Source organism: Eulemur rufifrons, chromosome 29, assembly GCF_041146395.1.
Source record: "Eulemur rufifrons isolate Redbay chromosome 29, OSU_ERuf_1, whole genome shotgun sequence".
NCBI classification, from domain to species: Eukaryota; Metazoa; Chordata; class Mammalia; order Primates; family Lemuridae; genus Eulemur; species Eulemur rufifrons.
In genome coordinates this window covers 95,364,787-95,389,061 of record NC_091011.1, presented here as the reverse complement: position 1 = coordinate 95,389,061, position 24,275 = coordinate 95,364,787, and the positions used below count along the sequence as shown (strand labels likewise).

At 57.3% G+C, this 24,275-nt stretch overlaps 3 protein-coding genes across 12 annotated transcripts in view; 2 read left to right on the top strand and 1 right to left on the bottom strand.

The window, feature by feature from the left end:
- Positions 1 to 14,564, bottom strand: part of AGAP3 (ArfGAP with GTPase domain, ankyrin repeat and PH domain 3) — a 55,414-nt gene extending 40,850 nt beyond the window's left edge. For 3 of the 5 annotated variants that reach the window (XM_069461486.1, XM_069461493.1, XM_069461494.1), the window contains exon 1: positions 13,965 to 14,564. In XM_069461486.1, the coding sequence (XP_069317587.1) occupies positions 13,965 to 14,289 (325 nt within the window). In that variant the 5' untranslated portion in view covers positions 14,290 to 14,564. The remainder of the gene's footprint in view (positions 1 to 13,964) is intronic. The other 2 variants (XM_069461487.1, XM_069461488.1) reach the window with 2 other exon arrangements.
- Positions 14,565 to 17,291: 2,727 nt separating this feature from the next.
- Positions 17,292 to 19,671, top strand: TMUB1 (transmembrane and ubiquitin like domain containing 1). The gene is given in 4 exon segments (XM_069461784.1): positions 17,292 to 17,377; positions 18,205 to 18,623; positions 18,871 to 19,097; positions 19,100 to 19,671. Coding segments are annotated over 3 exon segments (738 nt in total). The 5' UTR covers positions 17,292 to 17,377; positions 18,205 to 18,234; the 3' UTR covers positions 19,222 to 19,671.
- A 308-nt stretch (positions 19,672 to 19,979) lies between these two features.
- Positions 19,980 to 24,213, top strand: FASTK (Fas activated serine/threonine kinase). Of its 6 annotated transcripts, none has more exons than XM_069461497.1 (10): positions 19,980 to 20,122; positions 20,903 to 21,325; positions 21,811 to 21,915; positions 22,122 to 22,261; positions 22,739 to 22,952; positions 23,053 to 23,212; positions 23,432 to 23,523; positions 23,603 to 23,738; positions 23,813 to 23,927; positions 24,001 to 24,213. In XM_069461497.1, exons 1-10 carry the CDS (start codon positions 20,041 to 20,043, stop codon positions 24,106 to 24,108), a joined length of 1,575 nt encoding a protein of 524 aa, XP_069317598.1. In that variant the 5' UTR covers positions 19,980 to 20,040; the 3' UTR covers positions 24,109 to 24,213. The 6 variants fall into 6 exon arrangements, with proteins under 6 accessions (XP_069317598.1, XP_069317597.1, XP_069317596.1 ...); XM_069461496.1 differs by having other exon boundaries at positions 21,811 to 21,996; positions 22,125 to 22,261; XM_069461495.1 differs by having other exon boundaries at positions 21,811 to 21,996.
- The last annotated feature ends 62 nt before the right edge of the window (positions 24,214 to 24,275 follow it).

Sequence of the window (24,275 nt, the reverse complement as noted above, 5' to 3'; positions counted from 1 at the left end):
TAATGGCTGATGCCCAGTTACTCTTCCACGTGTAGCAGCCCTGTGTGCTCCCCCTCCACCCGCGCTGGCCACAGAAGTTACCGACTGGCTTCCTGGTACCAACAGGGAACACAGCACCTGGCTCTTGGGTTTGCATTTCCCTGATTACTAGTGAGGCTGCATCTTTTCATGTTCATCAACAATGCGCATCTCCTCTTCCTTGTCTGATCCTCTTTGCTTGTTTTTCTCTTGGGTTTTTAAAAGCTTTTTCTTAACAGTCTGCAGGAGCTCTTTGTACAATGGGCATGTTGAGCATTTATCTGGCACACGTACACTGTACGCAAATTCTCCTACTCTATGATACAGAAGTGAATCACATCTGTTAGTTTTGTAATTGATTATAACATTTGAACAACAGCAACGACAAAAACCCATGAGACGAGGGTGATACTAAAAAGAGGGAGGGTGCGCAGCAGCTGTTCCTGACAGCAGAGCACCTGCCAATACTCACAGAAGGAATGTCAGGATTAGAAAGTCACCGTGTGACAACTCCAATGTAACCAACTCAGGATTGCTGATGGACGCTAAAACCATCTGGTGAAAGGTTGTCCAGCCAGTTTCTTTCCAGGGTACAGAAGTGTCACCCCCACAGACTCCTTACCAATGACAGGGCAGGCAATGAACCTTCACAATGGATAGTCACGTCCTCACCACCCTACCGGCACTGACAGCAGGGCACAGGGACAGGAGGTGTCCCTGCCCCGCTGCAAGACCACACTGCAGCTCACAGGCCACACGAGGGAGGGAGGAACAAGTTGGATGACACCAAGCAGCAGCCATTCCCGAACCCAGAACCTGACTCCAGACCTTCTACAAGAAAACTGGTCCCAACTCTTCAACAAGTCTGTGTATGGGGGAAAACGTATCATGTTGGATCCTGTTCCATCATGATTTCGAAACACAAAAAAGGCTATACAAGAAATTTTGGGAATTATTGGGGAAATCTGATTATGGATCAATAATTAAATGATATTAGGGAATTCTTGCTAATTTCCGTAAGTGTTATTCGGGTATCACGTTATGTAGAAGACTGTGCCTATTCTTAGCAAATGCCTGCGGGAGAGCTTTGGGAGAAGCATCAGCACGTCTACAACTGCTGGAAAAAACATGTGAGAGAAGGGGGGAGAGAGAGAGGGGGAAAGAGGGAAAGAGGAGGAGAGAGTGTGCGTAAGCAAATGGGGTAAAATGTTAATGATGATCAAATCTTTCAATGTTGTCATTTTTCAAAATAAAAAACTGGGGGAAAAAATCAGTCAGTCTTTTCCCCTATAAATTCTGCATCTCCTGTCTGGCTTAAGAGTATCCCTCATCCCAAGATTTGATAATATTCTTCTAATTTTAGACCAGGCGAGGTGGCTCACACCTGTAATCCCAGTTCTTCAGGAGGCCAAGTAGGAGGATGGTTTGAGACCAGGAGTTTGAGACCAGCCTAAGCAACATAGTGAGACCACATCTCTACAAAAGATTAAAAAAATTAGCCGGCCACGCTGGTGTGCACCTGCAGTCCCGGCTACTCGGGAGGCTGAGGCAGGAGGATGGCTTGGGCCCAGGGGTTTGAGGTGACTGTGAGCTATGATGACGCCACTACACTTTAGCTTGGGCAGCAGAATAGACCCTGTCTCAAAAAACATATATATATATACTTTTGAAAAAAATATATACATATGTACTTTCTTCAAATTTTCTCCTCTATTTTTAAAAGTTCCATCTTTTTTCCTGGCACAGCAGTACCTGTGAAGGGTAGGAGCACAGGCTCAGAAGCGAGGCTTCCTGGTCCAGGTCTGTCTGCCTTTGCCACTATGAGCAAGCAGCCTCAGGCAAATTCCTTTATCTCTGTGCCTCAGTTTCCTCATCTACAAAAGGGTTAATGACACCCTGCAGGGATGCTCCAAAAATCACATGATCCCGAGAATGCCAGGGAGGCACACAGGCCGTGTCTGACAACAGGAGCACTAAGAGAAACGCACTTTTTCACAGCCTTTCCCATCCCGTCCTGCCACCCCTAGCTTAGAACCCTGTGACTCTGGTCACCTGCACCAAGACCAGTCAATCTGGCCACACTGGCAGCACAAACACAAAGTGCTGGAGTGTGGGGCGGCATGCTTGAGCAGCTTAAAAACACACCACACCAGCAATTTCCATCATAAAATTTTTACTCAGTAAAACTGAGCCCCACAGTGCACACAGGGGCAGCTGACCTGCCATGGCCTCACCCAGCTGTCCCGGCACCCAGGCCACTGGCAGACGCCTGCTCACCGCCTCAGCGCGCGCTCTTAGTGTTCTCCTGAGACAAGTTCTTTGCTTTTGGTAACCACGATCTTCCTCTGGTGCCAGCTCACCGTTACCTGCCCGCCCCCCATCCAACCCACCCGGAGCAAAGGGGGCCGCACCTCCAGGCTCCCTCCCACGCCGGCTCCCAGCGTGTCACCTGTAGCTCTGCTTATTTCACCCTTGATCAAGCTTCAGGGGCACCTGGGAAGGAAGGGCTTGGGGTACCGCTGTCCCCAGGTTCAGAGTCACCAGCACCACCCCTCACCCCTACTCCTCAGCTCCCTCTACCTGGGCCGCGGTGGCCCACCAGGAGCAGAGCGACAGGCGGGTTCTCGCACACGCAAGGGAAATGATTCTCTCCGGGCCTCCAGAGACCCTGCCCCCCTGCCCCCCTGAACAGAAGGCTCGGCCTGTCCTGGGCCCGAGGCCAGGCTCTCTGCTCACCCCGCCCCACCTCCCCAGCCCTCCCATGGCGTGTCTCAGCCAGGCCCATGGGGGGCTAAGGCCCCTTGGGCAGGTTTGAGTCAACTAAAACGTGACAGGGAGGTGTCACAAAGATGCCTGCACACTCTGGGGTGCCCCAGGGCTGCCCTCCACTCCTGGGGGTCCATGTGAAAGTGTTTGGACTTGGGTCTGGGTCTCAGTCTCTACCCTTCCTCTTCCCTGCTATGACGTCATTAGTATCCTCCAACCTGGACTCAATGAACCCCCAGCCGACCCTCCCAGGCTCGGAGGGTTTTGTGTGGCTCGTGCTCCCACTGCACAGGGAGAGGAAGGAGCTCGCAGACCTGGGTGCCTCGCTGTGGGACGGCTTCTTCTCTCTCTTAGGCCCCCACTCCTGCTGTCACCTGGCCCCTTACCCCATGGCTCTGGCCAGGCACAGAGAGGGCAGCACCCACACTCCCAGGGCTTTGCTCACTGAACAGGCAACTGGGCAGCGTGCAGAGCCGGCAGAACAAGCCCTCAACAGCAGGGCACCACGTATCCCACGATCTCCCTCAGAGAGGACGCATCAACACCCTCTGCACCCAAGACGGGCACCAGCAGCCTGGCCAGAGTCCCGCGGCAGCTCAGAGGCTCTGCAGAAACTCAAGCAGAGACCCCCACGCCGGGCCCGTCCCCAACGCTCCTGCCAGAGGACGCACCCGCCTCAGAAGGAGACCATCTGGTCCCCCGTAAGCGGCCTGTCCCCTCCAGCCCACTGGGCCAGGCCAGGTGCTGAGCTGAGGACCTGCGAGTGGCCCGACAGCCCCACGTGGGCACAGGGCTCCACCTCCAGCAGGGAAGCAGACACCAGCGGGGGAGGCAGCGGCTGCTCCAGGCCACGGGGGGATCAGGCCAGGGAAGGCTTGTGGGGGGACCTCTGTGGGTGGGCACCCAGCCGACCAGGCCTGGGCTCCAAAGGAGAGCAGAGCCACCCAGGCAGGGTGTCTGGTCCCATGGCCAGGCCAAGGGGGCCCAATGGAGCCCAGTTTAAACCCCAGCTTGCCAAGCAAGCCTGAACTACTGCTCAGCCGCTGTGAGATCACTCCTCCCATGTGTAAAGGGGACAGCAATGTGTCCCCTGGAGCTGCTGCACCGCTCAGGGGCCAGCGGAGAAGTGCAGGGCACTGGGCAGGCTCAAGTGGCACCTCTCACCCAGCCCCTCCCAGGCAGCCGAGGCCCCACACCAGCCTGGGACGTGACGAGGGAACCTGTGAGTGCAGGGTCAGGACGCGCCTCCCTCCACAGGAGTGACGAGGCTGGGGGGGAAGCAACCTTCCCAAGATGACCACGCCGGGCCTCTCCCAGCTAGACTGGACGGGCCCCCAGACGTCCCAGCTGAGTTGTCACAGAGGGCATGCCGGAGGCAGAGGGCTCCCTGCTGCTCCCAGGCAAAGCCTGGGGTCCTTCCTGACACCCTCGAGGGGGTTTGTACACAGGCTCTGACCCTGACCATGCGACACCACAGGAGACTCCTTCCCGGGCACGATCCGTGGCCACCTCGTCTCCACAGTCAGGGGGGGGTCTCCCCAGTTCTCGGCCGGGAAGCCAGCCTCAGCCTAAACGGGCTTTCCCTGTGCCCCGCATCTTCCAAGGGTACGTACGTCTACGCTCACACACTTCCCGCTGTTGTATATATGGCTTAGCATAAGTTAAGGAGAAAACACAAACAAAAAACCTTACACAACAGCCCCTGCCTAAAATGCCAGAACGCAGGGAGGGGAACAGTGTGACTTTCGTGACTGAGGCCTTTGGCCAACCCATCCGTAGGGAAGGCCCCAGTGGGGGAGCAAGACACTGAGTTCATCGTCTCCAAGAGCAGGGCCTGGCCTTTGCTGCCTGCCCTCCCTGGGCAGGACTGTGAGAATCGTGGTTCCCCAACTGGGAGCAGGAGAACCCCTTAACATTAGCCAATGTGACTGACCCCACCCAACAGTAGTTGTCCTGCCAAGTTTTAGAAAATACACAAGGACAAAACACTACCATGAATTCAGTAATACTTTAAATGGATCTGTTAGCCGGGTACAGTGGCTTGCCCCAGTAGTCCCGGCTACTCGGAGGCTGAGGTGGGAGGATCCTTTGAGTCCAGGAGTTCGAGGCCAGTCTGGGCAACATATCAAGACCCTGTCTCAAAAACAACCTTAAAAAATAAGTGGAATTGTTTGCTATCAATCGCCACAGCCTAGGCAGGCGCTCGGTAGATAAGTATTTGTTAAATGACTGAATGAAAATGGCAGTACTTACATGAAATGCACACTATTCAAATGGAGTCCTTTGCAAAGGTGAACCAAAAAGGACACACTTCTGCATTTAATTTTTACAACCAACAGGTATTCTTTTGTTATCTTATAGGCTATAAATTAGAGCTGTTCTTCCAACACCGCAGCCACTGGCTTCGTGCAGAGCACTTGAAATGCGGCCAGTCCAGATGGAAAGGGCTGGGTGTCAACGTGAGGTGGTATGAAGACTTGGTATGAAAAGAAGAATGTAAAAATAGCTTACTGATACATTTTTATATAGATTACATGTTGAAATGAGAGTATTTTGGGCCAGGCGTGGTGGCTGACGCCTATAATCCCAGCACTCTGGGAGGCTGGAGTAGGGAGGATCACTTGAGGTCAGGAGTTCGAGACCAGCCTGAGCAAGAGTGAGACCCCCGTCTCTACTAAAAAATAGAAAAAAAATTAGCCACGTAACTAAAAATAGAAGAAATTAGCTGGGTGTGGTGCTCATACCTGTAGTCCCAGCTACTCAGGATGCTGAGGCAAGAGGACCGTTTGAGCTCAGGAGTTTGAGGTTGCTGTGAGCTACGGTGACACCATGGTACTGTAGCCCGGGGACAGAGCAGGACTCTGTCAAAAAAAAAAAAAAAAGGGAAAAGAAATGAGAATATTTTTGATATACTGGATTAAATATTATTGGCCAGGCTCAGTGAGTGGCTCAGGCCTGTAATCCTAGCACTCTGGGAGGCTGAGCCAGGAGGATCGCTTGAAGTCAGGAGTTTGCAGTTGCAGTGAGTTATGATGACGCCACTGCACTCCAGCAAGGGCTACAGAGCAAGACTCTGTCTCAAAAAAAAAAGACATTATTAAAACTAATTTCACTTTTTTTTAACTTTTTCCAAAAGGCTACTTGAAAATTTAAATTTACACATGTGATTCACCTATGTCTGTTGGACAGTGCTGAATTAGAGAAAAAACTTCAACAGGCAAAATAATAAAGATGACACCGAGTGCATGTGTGAATATGCAGACTCCTTGTGACAACCTGTGGCCCTGGGGCCTGTGCTCATTAGCTGGGACCTCACGCAAATGTCATCTTGGCACCCCTGGGCCTGGCTGGGCTATACCAACGTACTCAAACTCTGCCACGCTGGTTCTCAGGCACGGTTTCAGTACACACCGCACTGTGTGAGGCACACGCATACACATGACCTTACTCAGTCCTCAGCGCACCACAGCTCTGCACGGCAGCAATGACAACCTCATCTATGAGTCATGAGACAACTGCTACCCATATGGGCACTTCCCATGGGCTGGTGGCGTTCTAAAAGCTTTGCATACGTTCACCGATGCAAAGCCAAACACAGTACCAACACCTATGCTATGACACGGGTGCCCACGTTTTACCAACAACGAAGCCAAGACACAGAAACGTTAAGGAACTCACCCAGGGTCACAGGGCTCCCAAGTGGTAGGTCTGGGACTCAGATCCAGACATTCTGGCTCCAGAGCCTGGGTTCTCAACCACTACCCTGTATAGGCTCTGACAGAGAAGGAACAAAACCAAGGCCTCATTCCACCACCTCTCCCAACGCGAACTGTCTAGAACAATCTTAGAAGCAATAACCAAGCAGAGGGGGCTTCAGAGTGATGGCAAGTCCCCAAACCTTCACAACTCTCCTCAAACAAAAGTGCCAAGGGTTTCAGTGAGGGCACCTATGGCAAAAAACCCTCCAGACAGAGAAGCGATGTCCACGGGTCCCTGGAGCAGCTGAGCAGTGGAGGGGGCACAGCAGGGACCCTGAGTGGCGCCAGACCTCTAGGCCTGCCCTGCTCCCTGGGACTGGGCTTTAATTCTACTCAAGGAGCTTAGGTTTCAGGTTTGAAGCCATCAAAACATCAAATTAAAAGGCAAAGAGAAATTGCTGTAGGCAGCCACCCGACAGTGGCCATGAAGGGCACTGGCAGAAAAGAAAGGAAAGAAAAATCCACCCTGTGAATAGGCACAGAAACACCCAAGGCACAGCCACCCGGGACCAGGCCATGTACAGTGGGGACAAACAGCCTCGGTCTCCGCGGTGGCCCAGAGGACAGCACCGTCCACTCCGCTCAGGGCACAGTGAGGCCAAAGTGCTGACCAAGACCGAGACCAGGGAACAGGCTGTCTCCATCCCTGGAAATCGGACTGCCCCTTCTGGAGACAGTGTGCCCGTGCGCAGCAAAAGTCCTAAAAACGAGCAGACCCTGAAGTCTGACCATTTTCTTCTGGGAATTTGTCCAAAGGCAATCATCAGAGGCGTGTGCAAGAAGGTACACAATAAACAGTATTCCTTGGTGCAGCCCTCGGAATCGGCCAGGTGCTTACCACGTGTCAGGCCTGCTCTAAGCACATTGCACGTGGGCCCTTGCCAGTGCTCGGCACAACGGAGACACAGGCGGTGGCTTTGTTACGATCCTTCCACCTCAGGTGAGGAAACTGAGGCACAGAAAATCTCACCTCTCCCAACATGATCTCTTCCACTTATCAGCTCCTTGGGGGCTCCAGGGGAGCGATCTCCAAGTGCTGCATGGTGAAGGCCAGCTCCAAACGGAGCCCAGAGACTCCCGCACTTGCCAGGACCCCAGGCCGCAGAGCCAAGCCTGAGACGGTGCCAAATATCCACTCACAGGGTCACAGCTGGTTGCACAGACACAGCCAGAATGTGCTTCGAGGAAGGCAGGCCCGGAACTGTGGGTGCCTTGCCCGAGTTCTCACAGCCAGTCGGTGGCAGAGCGGGGACGAGAACTCCCAGCCCAGCAAGCTGCCGAACACGCAAATGACCACAGCAGCCTCCTGTTGTGACTCTGTGAATCTCTGGCTCCCCCTTCTCCCAGTGCAGCGTTTTCCACAAAAGCCCACCGTTGCCGCGAAACACTAGTAATATCAAATCTATCAGAGTAGCTGACAGAAGAGTCTAGAAGGCCGCACACCAGACTGCTAACAGCAGACGCCTCCGGGGAGAGAGGAGGCCACTGCTCCTTCCACTTCCTTCTCCACCTGAGTGGGCTTTAACAAGCATGTATTTACTTCAGGCACTTAAATATTTAAATAGAATTTTTAAAAAATAATATTTTAAAGCGTTTCTCGAGCAAGCATCTAACTACTGTATGCTACATCCACGCTGCTCCCGGGAGGGAGAGCCGCCATTCAGGGGGAGACTGGAGACATCAGAAGAAAACTGTAGCAGGGATGAGGAGTCCCAATTCACCCTTAAATCATACTCTAAACTCTTCTAAAACTCAGGTCAGTTTGACTCTCACACAATTTCCTCTAGAAGCAACTTATAAGGGCTGATGGGTGTGGCCCACCACAATGTATCTAGTCCATTCTGCGAGAGGAACACAACCAGACCTGGAGTCGGAAAACCAAGTAAAATCCCTGGTTCTAATACTCACCTTGTGGCCTCGGGAAAGTAACTTAATCTAAATCCTAACCTATCTCACTTGCAAAATGGAGATGACACTTGCAAACCTAAAAACGAGCCTCCTCTGGGAAATTAAATGGTGAGCTGCAAAGTGCAGCAAAGCTTTGAGCCTTACTCCAATCTCCAGTGGACGGCGCGGCAGAGCGGCAGAGCCCCCGTGCAACCTCTGCACCCGAGGCAGGCAGTCCCCTCCCCGCCTCAACTCCACGCTCCAAGATGAGCTGCCCGTAACCCTCGGCCTGTACGGCGTAGCTCAGCTGGGCCGCAGGAGGAAAGCAAACTGATCCGACTCATTTCGAGTTACCTGCATAGTAAAAAGAATGAGGGCAGCATTCAGGCAATGCCACGCTGAGGTCACAGGGGTTCTGAGAAGGGCGCCTGGCTCCCCCAGCCTTAACTCCCCCAAGTTACGCCTACTTTCCAAGAAGGGCACCTCGCCTGCTCCTCTTCTGAGCCAGAGGTGCGCTGACAGCTGGTGGACGGCACAGGAGCGCTAATGCACAGTGTGGCGCGGGCGCTGAGCCGCCAGTGAGAGCCTCCTCGGAGGTTAACACTCCCCTGACACCCCGGCTCCTACAGGACAGGATGAGGCACCATCTCATATGGCTTCTTGGAACGTGGGGAGGCGGAAGTAAATACACACAGGAGAAAGCATCAAAACTGCTTCACCAGGTTCCTGCGGGCCTCCCCGGCCTGTGCCCCACAGCTCAGCGCCCCGGCCTGGGGCCGCAGCACCCAACTTGCTGTCCCCCAACACCTAGTATGCACTGTGTGCTTCCCGCCCGACTGCCTTCGGGACCTGTTCCCTCTGCATGGGAAACCTCCCGAGCCCCAGGCCTGGCAGACATTTGATGAACAAAATAAATGGTATAGGACGACAGCCAGGTGGTACACAGGGACAAGGACTGCTTCGTTTGTGCAGTATCATCACATGGGAGGAGCCAGAGCTCAGGGACCGTGAATGGGGCAAGGGAGCTTTCCCACCACACTCAGCCCTGAGGTCAGGCAGCCTGAGGTCAGGCTGGGTAGGGCTTCCCGTCTCCCCTTCTGACCCTGAGGAAAAGGTCCCCTAGTTTTTTTGAGACAAGGTCTCACTCTGTTGCCCAGGCCGGAGTGCAGTGGCATGATCATAGCTCACTGCAGCCTCCAACTCCTGAGTTCAAGGGATCCTTCTGCCTCAACCTCTCAGGTTGCTGGGACTACAGGTACACATCACCACATCCAGCTAAATTTTTTAATTCTTTGTAAAGATGGGGTCTTGCTATGTTGCCCAGGTTGGTCTTGAATGCCTGGCCTCAAGTGATCCTTCCACCTTGGCCTCCCAAAGTGCTGGGATTACAGGTGTGAGTCACTGCACCGGGCCAGGAAAGGGGTCTTGATGAGACTTCCCAAGTCTGACCTTTGCCCTGGTGTCCTAAAAATCTGGGCTTTGTTCTTCCCACTCTCAGTACCCTGCTGGCACCTCCTACAGACTAAGCTCTTCTCCCCACGTGCACCAAGCCCAGACCTTCTGACCCCTTCTCCCCACTCCTCCCTTTTGATCACCTGTTTTCCACCGTGCTAGATGCAACTGGGCCACACAGTAGGAGCTAAATAAATGTATCTGGAACAAACGCAGCTTTCCCCAGCTACTAGCACCCACACGGATATCTTCTTTTTCAGAGTTCCTAGAACCCTTGTGTGCAAAGTCCTATATAAGCAACCCCACCCCCACCACTCATTCTCTAAACCAGCTAATTGCCAGAATGGCCCGGGAGGGTTACAGATGTAGATCCCAGACCCTGACCCAGACCTCCCCAGTCAGAGTTCTTGGAGAAAGCTCGTCCGCAGGTGGAGCTTATGACTACGCTGGGGAACGTGCACCTGAGGACCAGTGAGAAAGGCAAATTAGCTCAGGAGAGAGAACCCCTGGCTCTAAAACGCATACCGCTGTTCCCATCCTCCTGGATTAAATCACAGGACAAACAGGAAACAAGACACAAAACCCCAAGCAAGCAAGGGTGTGAGCTGTGGGGCGGCCCTCTCACTGTTGCTCTGAACTCCCACCCAACAACCAGCCCACAGTCCCAGGGCCCCCTTCTCTGTCTAGCCTTGGGTCAACTCGTCTCTAGTTAGCCCCTTTAGGATGTCACCAAACCCAGAGTCCAGGGCAAGCAGGCAATCTTGCTCACAGGATGAGCAAGCCTAGGAGGCCAGCTGGAAGCTCAAAGGAACTTCACTGGGTTTTTTTGTTTGTTTTTTTTTTCCCCACCAAAAAAAAAAAAAAAAAAAAAAAAGCCCTAGCGGGAAAACAAAGGGGAAACTCCAGCTAGTCTTCCAGCTGAGGAAGCCCAGTTCCAGCACACACAACAGTCGCCATATGGTACACAGACACAGTCACCTCCACTTCCAGGCCCTGTGCCCCTCAGGAACCTTGAGCTGGGGCTCCAGGCCCTCCCTGGGAGCAACCCTCCCCTGTGCTCACCCACCAGCCAGCAAGCCTTTCCAGGCCACCTGCCCCAGCCCTGGGACTGCTTCTCCCAACAGCTTCTCCGAGCTCCTGACTGGCCTAGTCCAGCCTCTATGTTCCACACACCCAGTGTCCCCCCTTCGGGACTGCATCCCTCTCTCCAGGACGCAGCCTGGAGACCCCAGCAAGTCAGAGGAGCACCAGTCCCTGGAGGCGAGAGAGAGCTGAGCCAGGAACTAGGAGCCGGGCTCCCTCCCTTCTCTGAGCCTCAGTTTCCCCACCAGTGAGTTGAGGATGGCTCAGAGGTTCTGCACATGGAGCCTTCTAACTCTGTCCCAGCTCATGGCTCTACTTCTTCCATTCCCTAAGACCAAGTGATGGACAGGTTTTCTCCTTCCTTGGCCTTTGGTGGGAAAGGGACTTTCCAAGATGGTCTGCCTCCTCTCAAATCCTGTCCTGAAACACAGGAAAGCCAACCATCCCCCTGCTTCCTCCTGACCTGGACACGGTGTCAGAGGTGACTGAGAGCAGCAGAGAGAGGACAGGAGGTCAGGCGTTCACTGAACTTCCTCAGTGTCAAACAGTCCTGACTGCACCTCCCAAGTCACCTTCAGAGCTGGGATGAACCCCTCACGGAAGTCTTAACGCAGGAAAGGAGACTTTGTTTCACACCCTGCAAATGTCATCCCTTTCCACTGAGAGGCTCGCCCCCCTGGGAAGCAAAGGATCCGGCTCCCAGTGACAAGTGTTTACGTAACAGCCCAGGTCTGCCGGGCCCTAGAGGGGCCTCACTCTCAGTCCAGGCTCAGAGTGAGTTTGGAAACGCCCCGGAAAATCCGCGCCTCTCCTCCCAGAAGGAAGATGGGGACGCTGCTTCACAGGACAGAAGCAATATGGTTTGGCAGATGGAGAGGGCTTCTAGCGCAGGAAGGATATGGGGCAGAAATTGGAGGAGCGGTTTTTTTTTCTTCTGAAGTCTGTCCACAGCAAAAAAGCTGGGGTGACAGAATAGGGAAGCAAGAGGAGTGAGGTGGGTAAGAAAGACAGGCTCCAGGAGAGAGGATGGGAGGACCCACGGGGAGTGAGCAGGGCAGCAGGGACCAGGGGAGGGACGACGGAGCTGAGAACCCACGTGTGAGCAGCAGCTGGGTCAGTCCGGTGACAATGAGACATCGGGTCCCAGGATTTCACAATAGTGATGCTGAGCTTCCAGGCCAAGCAGATGGGACCATGGGGCATTTCCAAATTGCAAGGGGAAGTTGGCTAGGGGAAGGGCTCTAGCAGGGGGAATTCTGCCTGTCATGCTGAATTTAAGATGGAGGTGAAAAACCCAAGTGCATCCCAGGAATCATGGCCTTCCCATCACAGAAGGCTTCCAACAGAGATGCCCAGCTGGGGAGGAGAGCCCAGCTGACCCCGCTTCTCCCTGCTCTGGTGAGGGCTCTGTAGCAGACGCTCCTGGGCTGGCCCACCTGGTCTCTTCACCCTCCAGAAGGAGCTGGGGGGAGGTAATCTTGGAGTTGATCAGGAATTTCTTTACTTCCTTCAAGGGACAGTGAAGTTGCAGCAAATGGTACCTCTCCTCACCCCACCCCCTCCAGATCTAGAAGGAAAAATTGGTCATCTACTCTCTTTGAGGCCCCAGGCTCACACAAATGCCCTCTCAGGGTCCCCAGCCACAGCAGTGATTCAGGCCATTTACTGAGATCCACGTTAATGAGTTTTTGCTGTCACCTAATTAGTTCACAGTGAACCCAGCCTTGAGAGAAAAGAGATAAGAGTGGGTGGGGGAAAGGACAGAAGGAAGTCAGACTGGCATGTCACAGCACAAAGGCAGGACTCCAGTCCCACATGGGGTCCTCTGCTCCCAAGAGACCCAATACTCCTTCCCCAGCTATGGGGACCTCTGAAAGCAGACAGGGAATGCTCAAGTGCAGGAACCCGGAGAGCATCACACAAGGAGAAGGGGCAGTGCGGCACTAACTGCAGGCCCCAGTAGTGGACAGGCCCCTTCCCACAACTCCATGTCACAGCAAAAAGCCTTGGCTCTTGCTGCATTTCCACTAAGACGGAACCCACCACCTGCTGGTGGGCGTCCCCCTTCAAACAGAACTGGAGGAGGAAGCAGATGGCCCAAGGCGAGGCCCATCTGTCCGCGAGCCCTCAAAGGTCACCATGCCACTGGGTGCCTGCGGGTGCAACCAGCCCTTACCACACCAGAGGTCGTGGGGCATCTGCCAGCAGCGTGCCCCCACTTCCTATGGCCTTCGGCAGCCTAAAGTCCAGGGCTCAAAAGCCCAGAGAAAGGGGCGCTGGGCAGCGCAGTGGCCCGGGGTTTTCCGTCCTCGGACGCCGGTTGCGGCGTTCCTGGAGGTCAGTAGGCGCCCTGCAGCCCCGCGCCTCCTCCGGAGCTAGCAGCCGCGGATGCCGGCGCGCGCGGGACCCGGCGAAGGCGCCGATGGACAGTCCGGTGCCTCCCACGCGGTCGCTGCGCCCCAGCACCGCGCCAGGCCCAGCCCTCTCCCGCTTGGCCTCAGCAGCGTGGAGGGGGGGGGTGCGTCGGGAGAGGCCGCCGCGGCGAGCACCACCTTCCAGGGCCCGCGGGCGCTAGGCCCGGGAACACTGCCATCCTCTAACGGGAGGCTCTGAACCCCCGCCTCACTGCGGGGCAAGGCCCAGGCAGCGGCCGAGAAGTCTCCCCGCTCGCGGCCCCACCTCCCGGCCTGCCGAGGCCCTCCGCCGCGCCCACCCTCTCTAGCCATGCCTGACCGGATCTGGCCCCAGCCCCTCGGGGCGACACCACCTTCGCGCCCTGAAGCAGAAAACGTGTCCCCTGGCCCCAAAGTGTCCCTGGACGAGATATGGCGAAGCCTGCTCGCCGGCTCTGCAGCGCCCATCAGCAAACCGCGTGGCTCGGACCTCAGGGGCGCGAGGACCCCCGACATAGAGAGCGTGGCCGGGACAGGCCATGGACCCTTGGCCAGCTCTGGAGGGGGCACCGCGCCCCGGCTACCGCAGCCCCCCAGCTCCGCTCACCCTCAATGGAGATGACGTGCTCCCGGATCTGGTTCTGCAGCGCCAAATCCTCGATGCGCTCGATCAGGTCGTAGATGGCGTAGATATTGGGATGCACGGACTCGAAGCGCTGGATCTCGGCCCGGATGGCCGCCGAGTTGGAGAGTGCGAACTGCTGGGGGGGCCCGCTGGCCAGCTGCTGCGATGGGCCGCCGCCGCCCCCGGCCCCGGGCCCCGCGCCGCCGAACTGCCCGCCGCCCCCCGCGCCGCCGCCGCCGCCGCCCCCAGGAGCCGCCAGGCTCTGCTGCTGCTGCGGGCTCTGCCCCCCGCCCGCCTGGAAGTTCATGGCTCCGGAGCCGCGGGGCCCAAGGCGGGCCCGGTCAGGGCCCGGGGCGGCGCGGCGGCGGCGAACGGGCGCGCGGGGCTGGCGGGGCCGGCGGGGCCGGCGGGGCCGGGACTGCTGGGCCGGCGGCGCGGGGCTAGTGCATGGGGGCCGGGTCTAGAGGCCGAAGCCACGAGGCGCCGCCGCGCACGCTGTGGCCGCCGCTGCTGGGCGCTTCCCGGCGCCGCGATCCCGCTGCCTCGGCGCAGCCTCCAGCGGCAACAACAACGGGACCGGGAGCGCGCGGCCCGGGCCCTCCCCCCGCGTCATGCGCACGCACCGCCGCCCCCGCCGGCTCCGGCACACGCAGCCCGAGCCCCCTCCCCGCCGCCCCCGCCCCCGGCCCTCCTGCGCGCCGGCCCAGCGCCTCCGCCCCTCGCTAGCTCGCCGGCTCCGCAACCTCCACCCCCGGCCGCGCTCCAGCCCCGGCGCCGGGCCCCTCCCACCCAGCCTCGGCCCTTCCGCCTCCTGACCGGCCCCCACCCACACCGCCTGGAGGGCCACCCGCTCGCGGGGGACAGCTGCCCCGGCCTCCTCCCGGGCCCAGCTGTCGCTTTCGCCTCCCTGCTCTTATCTGGGTGGGGTGTCGGGTCTCTGGGCTATGCCCAAACAGTGCCCTGCGCCTGAGGGTGCTGATGAACGCGACTGATTGGCCCAGGAGCCCGCCAAGGCCCAGCTGTTCCTGGCTTACAGTGTCCTGCCTTCAGTACGGCACAGGCTCCCCTGTCCCCAGGCCCCGAGGTCAACCCTAGAGACCACCCCGCCGCCGGGGTTCTCTCCCTGGCTTTCTGCCCCCGCTCTCCACTGCTGGCTGCAGCTCAGAGGCTGGGATGAATTCTTGGCGGCTATTTCCAGTTCTCCCTGAACGCTTCATCGGTGAGCCCCTCGAAATGACACTTTGAACAACAAAGTCCTTACTCTTATCCTCTTGTGACTGGCCTCTCCTAAAAGACACCCTGCTGTCCCCCGGACCGGGGGGCTTTGTTTAATGCTGCTGGACCCCAGTGGTACATAGAGGAAGAAGAGAAAGGAATCAAATATTATGCCTTTTCCTCCCTGACCCATCCCCCACCCCATCCAGGAGACTCGCCAGGGTCCACATGGCTCTAATATTCCTTGTCCTCACTCCCTTGTCCATCCTGTCCTTCCGCTCTTTCTGAGGCCAGGAGCTCCCTTCAATGTCCCAGTTACCAGAGCATTCCCATTGCCAAGGCTGTCTGCAGTTCTAGCTGTGCCCCCCGCCCCCAACACACACACACATTTCCTAAAACCCACCAGAGGGGGCATATGCAGTGCAGTGGCCCCAGCCACTGAATCTGCCAAAGATGTAGCAGGATATCTGCTACACCCAGATATCCTCAGAGATAGTGGACACATGTCATCCTTTGTACACACATTTTCACTTCCTAGGTCAAGCTGGACCTTTTCCTGGCGTAAAGTTGCCCATCATTTGACTACTCACACAACTTGGTCCCAGTACCAACCCAGTCACCATTCCTAGGTTTCTTGAACGTTCCAAAGAACCAGGTGCAAGGTAATCAACCCTCGAGGTATCCCATGCTCCTGAAGGATGCAGGTTTCTGTCTACCTATATAACCTTAAGGATGTCCTGAACCCTCTCTGGGCTTCATCTGCAAAATACAGTGGTTGAACAGAAAACCTAGCTGTGACAGTCTACGATTTTAAAAGCAACACCCAACATGCCTTTTAGAGACCTAATTAGAACTTACAGCAAGAAGTTACACCAGGTACACCTGCCAAAAGAGATGCTAAGGGTAAAGAGTTGCCCCAGCAAGCAGCACACACCTGTTTTAGCACTGATGGGCTAATCTATGTATCTCCCCTCTATTAGTATATGAGTCACATGTGGGCAGGGAGAAGATCTGCTTCACCGTTGTATTCTCAGCATTTTGCACAATGCCTGGCATGTAGTGTATTTTTAATAAATGTCTACATAATCAATGAACTGGAGGGAAAAAACTAGAGATAAGTTTGTTCTGTACCTTATAAATCTAAACTGACATTCTCAAAGCAACATTTGGAGCACTTGCTGCCACAAGTAGGCATAAGCTATGGGAAGACTAGGGTAGATTATTTTTAATCAAGACTGGCCTGTAAAATCCAGGATGTGAAATCTCTGTGGCTACAGAAGCCCAGAGGAAAATCCACAGAAATCCACAGGCCAGGTTGGTACTCAAGATTCTCTACACAGTAACACGTTAAGGACCTGGTTTCTGAGCCTAGGTTTGGGTAGAGGAAGTGTACTAATACTAGGTGAGCAAACATCTAAGTGACCCATACATAGTTTTCATATTTTTTAATAAAACCATCTGATTTCTTCCTTACGGTTGACCTACAAGATACGTTCTAGGAAGGAAGAAACATGCTCAAAGAGATTCAATAACCCACCCAAGGTCATATGGCTGATAAGCACAGGATAAGGGATCAAGATTTGTGTCCGGTTCCAAAGTTCATGCTTCTTTCACAGTCCTGCAGGGGCAAGGTGGAGGAGGGGACCAGGGAAAGGGGCAGCCCTGGGGACAGATATCCTTAGTCTGGTTGGGCAGCCTACAGGTACTGGTCTTTGAGCTGAAGTCAATTTGGGAGTCCAGGGTGCCTTGGCGTCCATGCTGACATAAGGATTGGCCTGGGTAGGGGCCACCTGAGCTCCCCAGAGCTTCATCACTGCATCACCAATACGGTCACTCTGACGTGCTCCAGATGACGTTGGTGTCTAGAGTGACAGAGGCCCGGGCTACTGGCGGGGAAGGGAGCGGGTCCTGCTGCCGCCCAAACGGCTGGGGACTAGCATAACCCCCAAAGCCGCCCCCGCAGGCACCCAGGCGGTCAGCCGGAGTCGGGGAACGCGGGCCGAGCCTCCCACGTGGGTCCGCAGGGCGGCGGGCGGGGACATCGCGGCGCCGGACTACAAGTCCCACAGTGCCCCGGGCCGCGGCGGCGGAGAAGGAGGGATGCCTCAGGTGCCAGCGACCTCGGCTCCTCCAGCCCGGAAGTGCCCGAGGGGCCGAGATGGAGCTGGCTGAGCAGGGCGGTGAGTCCCCGCGCCACGACCGCGCCCACCCCGCCGCGCAGGGCCTCAGCTGGGCCCCGCTCGCCCCGCCCAGGGATCGCCGTGCCCTCCTGCGGCTCCGGGGGGCGGGCAGATGGGAGGGCTGATGAAGGAATGGAGGCGGGGAGGGTGAAGATCCGGGCGGGATCTGGGGTCTGGCGGCCGGCTGGGTTTGGAGAGGCTTCCAGACGAGGCGCAGAGTCGGGCCGCCGCGGGGTGGGGTTCGAAGGGACTAGGAAGGGGCCGAGTTGAGTAGGTGGCAATGCTTGGAGGCTCCAGATTGCCAAAGGGCGGAGTTTGACGTTTGGTGTGGGGGAGGTTTTGGGAAGTAGCCCCGTGCCACCGGTGGGGTGTGGGTAAATTGTAATGCGTGGGGGTAGGATGGGGGCCCATTTCCACCCTTGAAGAAACTTTAGCGACAGATTAGATGAGCTTTGGGGTTAAGTAGGTGAAGGAGTAAACTTTGGGATGAAGTGGACGGAAGAATAAAGTCTCTGGGGTGAAGTCTGGTGGGGGTTAAATTTGGGGGGCGGGGTCGCTTAGAAGGTCAAGGTCCTTACCTTGAGATAGGGTTTGGGTGAATTGGGGAGCTAGTTAAAGACCTAGAACTCAGGTTACAGAGAGTTAGGACTTGGGATTTGGAGATGGGAAGAGAAATGAGGAGGCAAGTTTGGGGCAACTGGGAGTCAGAGCAGTCTGTGCCCTGGGGTGGGTAGGGAGACAGAGGCATTAGGACTGTGAGAGAGTGTGGTGGGTGGAGGGCTCCTGACCAGGGAGCCCACCCTCACGAGTTCTTTGTGCCTCTCCAGCTCGGTAGTGCGGCGGGCAAGGCAGGCGCCATGACCCTGATTGAAGGGGTGGGTGATGAGGTGACCATCCTTTTCTCGGTGCTTGCCTGCCTTCTGGTGCTGGCCCTTGCCTGGGTCTCAACACACACTGCTGAGGGTGCGGACCCACTGCCCCAGCCCTCAGGGACCCCAACGTCAGCACAGCCCAGCGAAGCCATGGCAGCTACCGACAACGTCAGAGGAGAGGCCCCAGGGGCTGAGCCCCCCAGCCTGAGACACAGAGGTCAAGCTGCACAGCCAGAGCCTAGCCCAGGGGTCAGAGCTACACCGCCACCCCCGGACTCCCCACAGGAGCCCCTAGTGCTACGGCTGAAATTCCTCAATGATTCAGAACAGGTGGCCAGAGTCTGGCCCCAGGACACCATTGGCTCTTTGAAAAGGTAAGGGGGGAAGAGGACAGGAGTGAAATGCTAAATAGATTGGGAATGATCACCACCACCAGAGAGATCTGAGACCTCCCCCTCATTCTAAGCTCCCCAAATTGCACACCATACTTGTTCCCCTGTGGCAGACTGCCCCCTCAGAGGCCATGGCCCTGGTGGCATGTGGAGGGTGGAGTGTTGTTCTGGGGCGAAGAACTAGGGTTGCCTGAGGCCTGCTTTCTTACCCAGGTCCCTCTCTCCTCAGGACCCAGTTTCCAGGCCGGGAACAGCAGGTACGACTCATCTACCAAGGGCAGCTGCTAGGAGACGACACCCAGACCCTGGGCAGCCTTCACCTCCCTCCCAACTGTGTTCTCCACTGCCACGTGTCCACGAGGGTCGGGCCCCCACATCCCCCCTGCCCCCCGGGCTCGGAGCCAGGATCCTCCGGGCTGGAAGTAGGCAGCCTCCTCCTGCCCCTGCTGCTGCTGCTGCGCTGCTGCTCTGGTACTGCCAGATCCAGTACCGGCCCTTCTTCCCCCTGACGGCCACTCTGGGCCTGGCCGGCTTCACCCTGCTCCTCAGTCTGCTGGCCTTTGCCATGTACCGCCCGTAGTGCCTCCACGGGCTCTTGGTAGTGCTGCTGGCCCCTCGGGACCTTGCTCCCCGCGCCGTGGTGGGGGCTGCTGTTTGCCCAGACCTGCCTCTCCGGCCTGCCTCTTCCCACTAACCTGGACCCCAGCCCTGCGCCGCAGAGGACTCCGGGGGCTGGCGGAGGCCCCTCCCTGTGACCTCCATGGCTCTGGACCACCTCCTGGGACTGCTGGCCCTCAGCCCCCACTGACAGTAGGCTCCTCACGGTCAGGCACCTGCTGTCACTGCCTGGGCCCTGGGCAGAGCCGGGCAACCTCCCTGGGCCCGTCTTAGTGTTCTGTCTGAGGACCCAGCCACCTCTTGTCCCTGACAGCTCCCTGGGCTGATTTAGGGACCCAAGAACAGCGGAAGGCTGGCGAAGGGGAGCTGGGAGGGGCAGAAGAGTTCTCTGGAACCTGTGCAGATTAAAGTAACTGTGAAGTTTTCTCTCTTGGTGTGTGTCTGCGTATGTGGGGCCTGTGGAGCCTGTGGGGCCTGTGGGGCCGGGGAGCCCTTGCCCAGAGGAAGGAGGAAAGGAAGTGAAGGGCACGGACTGGGCCCCAGGTCCTGACCAACCTGCCTTTCCCTCGCCCCTCCGGCCGCCCGGCTTCAGCGTTTGGCTCTCTGGCCCCGCCCCGGGGCTGCGCGCGCACTTCCTGGAGGCGGGGGCGGGGCTCCACCGCACCGCGGCTCGCAGCGCCTGCCGGGAGCCACGTCTCCGCTGGCCTAGCGCAGCGCGGGGATTGGCGTCCGGCGGCGCTCCGGGGGCTGCTGGGAAGATGGCGGACTCGGTGGTCAGCCGATGAGGAGGCCGCGGGGGGAGCCCGGCACCCGGGCCCCGAGACCAACTGAGGGAGCGACCTGCGCGGGGCCTGGGGAGTCATGTAGGGGTGGCGCCTGCGCGGCGGGCAGCGGGAGGGCCGCGGGAGCTGGCGTTGGCGGCGGTGGCCACGGTCTCCTGGCGTCCCTGGGCCGGGGTGGGTGTGGGGACTCCCAACCTCGGCGACTCCGCGTCCTTGCAAAGCTGCGCACTCGGGCCCCACGGGCGCTCTGCGAGGTGGGCACTGCATTCTCATCTCACGGGTGAAGACACTTAGGCAGAGAGACGGAGAGGAAGCCCCTTGTCCAAGGTCACGCCGCTGGTAAGTGGGAGCGCCCAGCATGGAACCCAGCACCGTCCGGCCTCGGAGCCCGCGTTCCGCCCTCGGTGCCGCCGCCGCCTCCTGTGGGAGGGGGAGGTGGTCGGAAGGGCGCTTCGCCGGGGCCACCTGGGCTCCAGACTGGCGCGACCACTAACCCGGTTAATGACCTCGGGCTTAACTTAAGCGGCCTCTGAGCTGCTTCGGGCCTTGGTTTCTCCACCTGTGAAATGAAGTAATGCCCGCCCTGCCTACTTCTCGTGTGCGTGTAAGAAGCATCAGAGAAGATGACATATATGGAATTGCTTTGTAAATCGTGCTGTGTTGAGCACACTGAAGGATTATGATTACAATTTCAAAAGAGTGGAAGGAGGCGGAACAGCGGGTGGGGAAGAGGACCAGAGCAGTCACAAAAGGTTGCTCTGACCCCAAACCCCTCTAAATGGGGAGTGAGGTAAGGTATAGATAGTAGGTGTTTCTCTTCTTTGGAGAAAACCTCACCCCCTTTTCTGGCCCGCCCCTCAGGGTCTCCATCACCCAACTCCATGCTTCGAGTCCTGCTCTCTGCCCAAGCCTCCCCCGCCCGGCTGTCTGGCTTGCTGCTGATTCCGCCAGTACAGCCCTGTTGTTTGGGGCCTAGCAAGTGGGGGGACCGGCCTCTTGGAGGATGCCCCAATGCAGGCCCTGTGCAAGGGCTGCAGCGGCTTCTGGAACAGGCAAGGAGCCCTGGGGAGCTGCTGCGTTGGCTGGGCCAGAACCCCACCAAGGTGCGCGCCCACCACTACCCCGTGGCACTTCGTCGTCTGGGCCAGCTCTTGGGGTCTCGGCCGCAGCCCCCTCCTGTGGAGCAGGCCACACTGCAGGACTTGAGTCAGCTCATCATCCGAAACTGCCCCTCCTTTGACATTCATACCATCCACGTGTGTCTGCACCTTGCAGTCTTACTTGGTGAGGAGGGGCGTGAGGAGGGTGTTGGGGGGTGCTGGGTGCTAATGGAAGCATAGAACAGTAGAGGACCCGAGTTCACAGAGACTCAACCTCTCGGGCTTTTGCCCAGGAACTGCACATATCCAGGCACACTTCCCTTCCTGTGATGGCAGACGTCGTATGAGTTAAACATTCATTCCAGCCTAAGTTGCCACCCCAGATCCCTTCTGGGGGAATAGGGTGCTCTTGGTAGCCACCACAATTTGTCAATTGGCACGAGATGAGAGACTGTTTGCCACCTTTGTGTAAATAAGGTCTTCCCCACAGACTATTCTGATACCTCACGTTCACACAGTATTTTACATTTCTTCAGTGTTTGTACTAAACTCTAGCACACCTTCCCACTCAGGAAATGGAGAGGAGAAAGGTGGGGCATTCACTAACCCCATGCTTGGAACAGAGCAGCACAGCTGTTACTAGGACTGCCTTTGACCTCTCCCTCTCAGGCTTTCCATCAGATGGGCCCCTGGTGTGTGCCCTAGAGCAGGAGCAACGACGACGGTTCCACCTCCCTCCGAAGCCATCTCCCCCTTTGCAGCCTGTCCTCCGTGGTGGGCAAGGGTTGGAAGCTGCTCTGAGCTGCCCCCGTTTCCTCCGGTATCCACGGCAGCAGCTGATCAGCAGCCTGGCAGGTGCTGGAGGGGGTTAAAAGCAAATTGGGGGGGTGCTGAGGAAGAGGAGAAAGATGGGCTGAGGTAGAATGTAGCCAACTGGAGGTCTGGCCTGAGGGTCCAGTGTGATAGGCTGTTCTTCACAGAAGCAAGGCCAGAGGAACTGACTCCCCATGTGATGGTGCTCCTGGCCCAGCACCTGGCCCGGCACCGGTTGCGGGAGCCCCAACTTCTGGAAGCCATTGCCCACTTCCTGGTGGTCCAGGAAGCCCAGCTCAACAGCAAGGTGGGCTTGCCTCCCACCTTCCCATGCTCCTGTGTGTCATCCTCAGCGACCTCGTCAAGCCCAGCCCTGTCCAGCTTGGTTAGCCTCTTCCTGCAGCAAACACACCAGCAGGCTGCTTGCTCTGTCCCCTGGGACCTCCATCTTTGCTCACTCTCTGGCTTGCTCTACACCCATAACTAGCATGTGTGCCTAGAGCTCTGCAGTTTTCCAAAGCACTCTTAGCACCATCCTAGCTTCATTGATCCCACTCCTCAAAGCCTTCAGGGCCAGACCCCACAGAGATGTCCCCTCTGCTTGTTTGGTGATTAGTTTGCAGCTTACGACTGCTTATGCTGTTGAACTTGCGGTGTGTATGTTGGCGGGAGAGGAACTGTTCTGCTTTACAGCAATGTTAGAAGCTTGAGGGCCAAGGCTCAGCTTGCAGAAGATACTGGAGAAATATTTCTTGCTGGGTAATGAACTGCTCTTCCTCCACAGGTGGTACAGAAGTTGGTTCTGCCCTTTGGGCGACTGAACTACCTGCCTTTGGAACAGCAGTTTATGCCCTGCCTTGAGAGGATTCTGGCTCGGGAAGCAGGGATGGCACCCCTGGCCACAGTCAACATCTTGATGTCACTGTGCCAGCTGCGGTGCCTGCCCTTCAGAGCCCTGCACTTTGTCTTTTCCCCGGGTTTCATCAACCATGTCAGTGGTATGCAGCATGGTGGCTGGCTGGGGACCCAAGGGCTGGCGGGCAGGGGAGAGCGGGGTGGTCTGCACCCCAATGCACCCCAGTCCCCCCCTTCCTGCAGGCACCCCTCACGCTCTGATTGTGCGTCGCTACCTCTCTCTGCTTGACACGGCTGTGGAGCTGGAGCTCCCAGGATACCGGGGTCCCCGCCTTCCCCGAAGGCAGCAAGTGCCCATCTTTCCCCAGCCACTCATCACCGACCGTGCCCGCTGCAAGTACAGGTGGATGGGGTAGCTTGGGGTAAGGGGAGGGGACTAGCCCAGAAGAAGACAGTAGAAAGCCAAAGGGACCCATGAGCTGCCCGATTTGACTTTTAAGGGTCATAAAGAACAGTGGGCCCCAGGGCAGCAGAAGAGTTTGCCCAGGGTGGTGATGCTGGGCAGGGACAGCCTAGGATGAGACTCCAGGCCCTTCCTGCTATCAGTGTCCTTTCCCCTCAGTCACAAGGACATAGTAGCTGAGGGGTTGCGCCAGCTGCTGGGGGAGGAGAAATACCGCCAGGACCTGACCGTGCCTCCAGGCTACTGCACAGGTGAGCTCTGGGGCTCTGGGCGGGTGGCAAGCTGGGGAGATAGAGCCCTGGCTGAGGCCACTGGCCCTTCTCCCCCCAGACTTCCTGCTATGTGTCAGCAGTTCTGGTGCTGTGCTTCCCGTGAGGACCCAGGACCCCTTCCTGCCATACCCACCAAGGTCCTGCCCGCAGAGCCATGCTGCCTCTAACTCCACTACCCACAACCCTGCCCAAAGGTAAGGGAGGCAGGGCGCAAAGCCTAGGGCACCTTTGACAACAGCACCTGTGAGCTATGTTCCTCCCCCTCCAGGGTGGTGCTAATGCTGCGGGAACGCTGGCATTTCTGCCGTGATGGCAGGGTGCTGCTGGGCTCACGGGCCTTGAGGGAGCGGCACCTGGGCCTAATGGGCTACCAGCTCCTGCCGGTGAGTTGCCCTGCCCTGCCCCACCGGCATCCTCACCCCTAGCCACGGGTAACCTGCTGCCCTCTCCCCACAGCTGCCCTTCGAGGAACTGGAGTCCCAAAGAGGCCTGCCCCAGCTCAAGAGCTACCTGAGGCAGAAGCTCCAGGCCTTGGGCCTCCGCTGGGGGCCTGAAGGAGGATGAGGGGATGCAGGCTGGGTTTAGGATGGCCCCCCCATGGGGGGTGACAATTTGCACTTTGGCTCCCTATGTTTTGGTTTTTCATTAAAGTCCCTTTCCTTCCCTGTTGCGAGTCTTGTTTCTGAGACAGGGAGAGCAGGGCTGGGTTGCCTATCTCTTCTCCATCAGCA

Coding starts and splice junctions, on each gene's coding strand:
- FASTK (XM_069461495.1), top strand. CDS start 20,041: ATGAGGAGGCCGCGGGGGGAGCCCGGCACCCGGGCCCCGAGACCAACT. Junction 20,123..20,902: donor CGCGGGGCCTGGGGAGTCAT/GTAGGGGTGGCG, acceptor CCCGCCCCTCAG/GGTCTCCATCACCCAACTCC. Junction 22,262..22,738: donor AAGCCCAGCTCAACAGCAAG/GTGGGCTTGCCT, acceptor CTTCCTCCACAG/GTGGTACAGAAGTTGGTTCT.